The sequence below is a fragment of the Pteropus vampyrus genome, unplaced genomic scaffold, assembly GCF_000151845.1.
Source record: "Pteropus vampyrus isolate Shadow unplaced genomic scaffold, Pvam_2.0 Scaffold47, whole genome shotgun sequence".
In the NCBI taxonomy this organism is placed as follows: Eukaryota; Metazoa; Chordata; class Mammalia; order Chiroptera; family Pteropodidae; genus Pteropus; species Pteropus vampyrus.
In genome coordinates this window covers 1,213,735-1,220,563 of record NW_011888828.1, presented here as the reverse complement: position 1 = coordinate 1,220,563, position 6,829 = coordinate 1,213,735, and the positions used below count along the sequence as shown (strand labels likewise).

General features: G+C 33.9%; 1 protein-coding gene across 1 annotated transcript in view; it reads right to left on the bottom strand.

The window, feature by feature from the left end:
* The window catches only part of DCHS2 (dachsous cadherin-related 2), a 182,420-nt gene that overhangs the window by 54,261 nt on the left and 121,330 nt on the right, over positions 1–6,829 (bottom strand). Inside the window, exons 8-10 of the mRNA XM_023530163.1 lie at positions 5,595–5,752; positions 3,686–4,529; positions 1,391–1,630 (exon numbers count right to left, since the gene is read on the bottom strand). Coding sequence (XP_023385931.1) covers positions 1,391–1,630; positions 3,686–4,529; positions 5,595–5,752 — 1,242 coding nt within the window. The remainder of the gene's footprint in view (positions 1–1,390; positions 1,631–3,685; positions 4,530–5,594; positions 5,753–6,829) is intronic.

The following is a 6,829-nucleotide window of genomic DNA, read 5'->3' as shown; positions in this document are numbered from 1 at the left end:
ATTGCTAATGGGCACATCAGTGACAGGTTTGGCCTGTGCTACTTTGAGAAGTGGTTTGTAGGGTGCCCCGAAGCCCTGTGTTGCTCAGTTTACACCAGAGCACACTCTAAAAGAACTACTGAACTGAATTATGGCGAAACATAAAGCTTATGTGTACATTCTTGCTTGTTTCTATCATCCTAAAAACCAAACTTAGAGAAATGCACTAAATAAATTATTTAAGTACCGGTCGAGACAAGCAATTGTTGGCATGTTCCTGTCATTGTCTTTTGAGCAAAGTAAGAAAAAATGGTTTGATCACACTGCTCTGCTCTGGTCAAAAAGAGAAAATTAAGTTAGCCCTTAAAAAGAAAGTTTTTGTAAACTTACATCCAAATTCTTGTAAAATGCATTTCATTAAAAGGTGTTTTCCAAAAGGGCAAAGCATCTAAATGGTATATAATTTAGATTAAGGCTCAAGGAAATGTATCTTTTACCCCTTTGAAATGGGAGCATGCTATTATTAATATTATTTCTCCATAGAAACGTCTATTACAATTCTTATAAGGAAAAAATAAAATATTATACTAGTTATATAATGACACTTGCTATATACAATTGTGAAACTCAAAAGACTAATAAACTATTCAGATTAATTCAGATGGGAAAATTTGCCTTTTGCTGTTAATGGCAAATATTTCACTGTAATTTTTAATAATTATTTTGTTTAAAATAAAAACAGAATATTATTAAAGTTACTGAAACTTAAACACAAAAAAAAGCCATAGTGAAACAAAAAGCAATTCTAAGAAATTTACAAATTCCTAAGCAAAGTAACTGTTTACTTCAAAGTCACTTTTATCAACACAGTGGTTGACATTAATAATAGTAAAAATAGTAATGAGAGAAGCTACCATTTATTGACCATTTATTGTCCCAGACATTGGCCTTAGCTCTTTACATGTAATAACTCATTCATACTTATAACAGAAGTGCAAATTAAGCATTATTATTATCCCGGTTATGCAGATAAGCAAACAGAGGAACAGAGAAGATTAGTAACTTGTTCAAGGTTACCCAGCTTGCTTTCTTGTTCTCAATGTATCTATTATATTCCAAAAAAAAATGTGATACCCTGTCTATACTTCTGTTTGTTATCAAGATCAAATCAATAAACTGTATGTTACAGGGTGAGCATCCCTCAAAGACCGATACAAGAAAATGCTATACATAAAAAAAGCCCACACTGTCCTTACATGTGGATGAGTTTTTACGTGTATGCTGACTAAAGATTTATTAGACATTTGAGATGACTGGCAACTAGTTTCATTTTTCTGGGACATAACTAATTTAAATTATGTCCATTTTCGTTTTTAGCATTAATTACCTAGTTTCCATATTTTTCAATTACCTGAATCTCTGTCCACAGCTTCAACCCTTGTGACAAACTCCCCCGGATTTCGGTTTTCTTTAACTGACGCTTCGTATAGGTGCTGCTTAAATACTGGTGTCTCATCATTTACGTCAAGAACAGTAATCGTCAAAGTCTGAGATGAAGAAAGTGCTGGGATGCCACTATCCAATGCCTGAAGGGTCAGAATGTGCTGAGTTTTTATTTCGTAATCCAGAAAACAAGTTGTCGTTAGTAAGCCTGTTTTGAAAGAGGAGAAAAGCAATATATGATGAAGATTCCTTAGAGTTCGTGCTTACTCTACTTCTGCCTAACTTATCTAATTGGCAAAAAATTCAGAAGCTTTCTTTGTTAAAGAATAAACCTTATAAAACCAACTTTAAATTTATATATTAACTAAAAGAAGAAGATAACATTTTTAGCCAGGAAAGCCATCCTAATTAAAACTATAAGAATGAATAAGAATTCAGAAATAATCTATCATATACCATTATCTACTGAGACGATTACAGCAAAATTATTTCTCTACCCAATATCTACCTTCATTAAAAGAAAAAAAAATCTAGGTTCTAAGAGTATACATCTTTGAGTCAAATAAAAATTCATATTTAACATGATCAAGTTACAAAATGGTGAGTATGGCTATATTCTTTAAGCTATTTAGTTTTTAAGATATATATAGTTTTGTTAGAGTTATAGTCTCTCTGTACTTACTCACTTAACTGTCTTTTTTTTTAACAAAAATAGTAAAGACTTTATAACTCAGACAATAAATTTTCATGAATAAAAATGTCTCCATCTTACTGCCATTTTCACCTTTAAATCATATAAACAAAATGTTATAAAGACTTGCACACACGCAGCTTTTACATGATTCCAATAGTCACATTTTTTCTTTTAGGATTGTTGTTTGCTTCTCTAATACATGCTCATCCTATATAACTGTTCTTCAAATAATTAAAGAGGTTTACTGCTTCAGATTTTATAAAATAGTTTTCCAATAATTATTACTTTATACTTCACAGCCAAAAGCCACTGAAAAATTCACTATCTTCTTCATAAGAAATATGAGCCTTGTGAGAGACACGTAGCCCATCTCATATGAATGCATTCAGCAATTATTATTTTATGTCTTTGAAAAAGACCTCAACTGAAACAACCACAGCAATTGTTCAAGATTCATGATACCTATATTACTGAGACACAGTTTAAATTTTATCTATCCTCTTTAACAATCTGAAATAGACCTTCCTTGGCCATTGTGGAAAACATTTTAAGCATTGTTGAAATGGGTCCTTGGAGACCCCAGCTCTAACAGAAATCAGCAACTGGGTCTGGACTTTCTCTCTGTCAGTTAGGCTTTTAGGTGGTGTTCACGCATGCCTCAGAATGGAACCATATGCACAAGATTTAATAAATATTTTGATAAAAAAATTTCAACAGTATATAGCCAGACTATAATCATGACTTCCAAATCCTATGCATTCGGGTCCATTTCAAATTATGGTCTTACTAATAGTTGGGCCAAATGGTAAACATCTGAGATTTTTTTCTGAGTCTCATGCAGAAATGACTTTACTTTTTAGAGAATGAGATGATAGTCCATCTCTTCAATATCTCCTGAGAATCAGGTTGAGGGAAGTTCATTTCACAAGAATGACACTTTGTACATGCAATCTTCCAACAAACTAGATAAAAACTTTTAATAGATGTTATCTAGCAACATGGTGATAGCAAGACAAGTGACAAGTGAAGTGACAAAAAGTGACATTTCTGCACAGTACTTGACAGTGAATAAATGTTTTTCATAAAATAAAATAGTTCAGTTAATGATGTGAGAAGTAAGGGTCTTAATGCTCAAATCAATCCAACCATTTAAAAACATTATTTCCAACTATTTACAAATGTAAGTTTGTATGAACTTAAAGATAAGTTTCCATACTGAAGTCTTTGAATAATGCTTTTGATTAATCATGTTCTATATTTTGGTACTTTTGGTACCATCTCTTACCCTCTGAGGATACATAACAGAGGCAAAAAAAGTTTGCTATTATGTAGCCATTCCCTGAAATGGGAGCTGGCTACAGAGCATAGTCAATATTAACAAACAGGCTATTACAGTTGGTTTTCTGAATACAACCTCTGTGTCTATCATACATATAAGTTAAATGTTAAATCAAGTCACGTTTCTTTCAAGCTTATACATCTTGAGAACTATCATGTTAAGAGGAAAATGAAAAGGATAAATGTAAGCAAGTGATCGGAGGCTTCAACTGACAGTGACATATACGATACCTGATGACTCATCTAGCATAAAGGCCATGTTTTCATTTCCTGAGAGGATGCTGTATGTTACTCTTCCATTCCTTCCTTCATCTGGATCCTGAGCAGTTACGTGGTGCACTAAGGAGCCCACTGTGGCATCCTCTTTGACGTGAGCGATGGGAAAAGACACAAACGTCGGGCTGTGGTCATTTACATCCAAAATCACTACCTTTGCCATCAGCGATCTCTGTCGCCGGTCTGTCACATTCACAGCCTGATCAGATGCAGTCACTGTGAGGATGACAGTCGGAACTCTCTCTCTGTCAAGGGGGAATGCGGTGACTAATGTGCCAGAAGAGGGGTGGATGAGAAATGGATTCATTCCAGGGTGGTGGGATTCAATGAAGTATTGGATTCTACTGTTCAAGAAACTGCCATCTCCATCTTTAGCGTTGAAGACATGTACCAGAGTCCCGACAGGGACATTCTCTTCTATGTTTATCACAACGAACTCATCTCGGAAAGATGGGGAATAGTCATTCTGATCTTCCACGTCAATACTGAGGAAGACTGTGCTATTCAGGGGAGGAGTTTTGCTATGGTCTTTAGCAACCACCCTGAAAAGATAATGAGATGTTATTTCATAATCAAGTTCCTTAGAAAGGAACAAGTCCCCTGTCGAGCTGTCGATTTCAAAGTGACCATCCTTGTCATCTGCAGCAATACTAAAATGTAACTTTCCATTATGATGTTGCTGAAAGTGATCAGGTGACTTTATCAAGCTCATTATTTTTGCAGGCTTCGAGTTTTCTGGTATAACTAAATGTCTAATATTCTGAGAAAGAGTAGCTCTCCCTTTGGATAGTGGTACCACCTGGAATAAGAATTAAAAGGAGCTGTTATTTTGCGGTATTTTTAACAGTCGAATCAGTACATGTGATGATCTTCTTTTGGAAGCTAATTCTTTCCACTTGTGTAAAATATATATGTTAATTGGTGAGAAAATGTGTTTTTTATATATAATTCCAGCATGCCTCTAAAGATTGAAAATTGCATAATAGCTAGGAGATAAGAAAGTAAAGAATTTTCCACTTCCCATTTGTTCCAATATGTGAAATGATAGTTTGGTGAGGCTATGCTATATATAGTCAAGCTTGTGATTCTTCAATGAGAATGTGAAATAACTAGTTCTCCAAATTGCTCTAATTCTTAGAGAGCAACGACATCTGTGTGCATTTATGTATCATGTGTCTTGTTTATCTGAAACTAGAAACTTAAGAAATTACAATATAGAATTTTCTCCTAACCCACATATCCTCAAACAAGAAAGAATATAATTTGGAAACAGAACTCTTGGGGATGTATATTCTTGATTATTATACATACCAATATTAATATTACTGATTATCATATGCATGAACAAAAAAATGGGCTATGAACAGTCATCTTATTTTTGATGAGCTGGTGTAATTTTTTCCTACTATGAAGACTCCCCACAACTTGCTTGCTCATTCTAATGAAAATAAAACCCTATAATAGGGATCCTAAGTGACTTTCCCAAGTTTAAAAATAATTACAAAAATCTGTGTGATTTATTATTGGCCATTTGTACATACAAGTTTCTCCTACAAATTTACCAGGTCCTTACAATTAGAGGAAAGAAAAAAGACACATTTTGTTTATCATAAACAAAGCAACGCAAATGCCCACACAGTGATGAAGCTAAGTATCTTGTCAGGAATTGTACAAAGTTCAAATAAAAGGTTCTTTGTGTGTAATTATTTCTCTAGTGATTACAAAAAGGCATACATACATGTGCAATGGACTCTAAAAATAGTATTCATATATTTAATGTGTCGCCACTCCACACAGTTGCATAAAAATAAAAAAAGGACCTTAGAACATCCTTTCACATTTTATGGTGACGGCAGAATATTACCTGAATATTAATAACTGCCTGTCCTTGAAGAGGAGGCACTCCTTTGTCACTGGCAATGACAGTTATCCTATAGGAAGGTCTATAATCATACAAAAGTATTGTGGTTGTTCTTATTTCACCACTGTTGGCGTCAATCTTGAAGTCATCAGAACTATCTTCTATATGCACACACACAAAATAAGAAATTAATGTTAACTGACAATGCAGAAAACATAAAATTAATTTAAATACATCTATGATCATTTGGAAGATGTATATGCCTTACGCTCTGTGAGAGAATGAATATAAAAAATAATACTGAAGATATACATAAGAAATGGAACAGATTTTTAAAAATTTTAGTATGGCATTTTGAATAAAAAAAAGTAGACAAAATGATATAATGAACTCTTGTGTGCCTGTCACATAGCTTCTATAATTATCAACTCATGGCCATTCTTTATTTCCCATTCACATAATTCCCTTTGCTATCCTTTCTCAGTGCATATAAAAGCTAGGTTTACACTATACTATAGTCTTTTACATGTATAATATAGCATTATGTCTAAAAAATGCACGTACCTTAATTAAATAATTCTTAACTGCTAAAAAAATGTCAACCATCATCTAAACTTTCAGCAAGTCTTAATATTTTTGCTGATGGAGGGTCTTCCCTCAATGTTGATGGCTGAACAGGGTGGTGGGCTGCTGAAGGTTGCGGCAATTTCTTAAAATAAGAGAACAATCAAGTGTGCTGCATCAGTCGAGTCTTCCTTTCATGAACAAGTTTTCTGGAGCATGCAATGCTGTTTGATAGGATTTTACCCACAGGAGAACTTCTTTCAAAATTGAAGTCGATCCTCTCAAACTCTACCACTGCTTTATTGACTAAGTTTATGTAATATTATAAATCCTTTAAATGAAATCCTTTGTTGTCATTTAACAATCTTCACAACATCTTCGCCAGTAGATTCCATCTCAAAAACCACTTTCTCTGCTCATCCATCAGAAGCAACACCCCATCTGTTCAAGTTTTATCGTGCGATTGTAGCAATTCAGTCACATCTTCAGGCTCTAATTCTAATTCTAGTTCTCTTGCTATTTTCACCGCATCTGCAGTTACTTCATTCACTGAAGTCTTGAAACCCTCAAAGTCATCCATGAGGGTTGGAATCAACTTCTTCCAAACTCCTGTTAATGTTGATATTTTGACATTTTCTCATGAATCATAAATGTTCTTAATAGAATCTAGAATC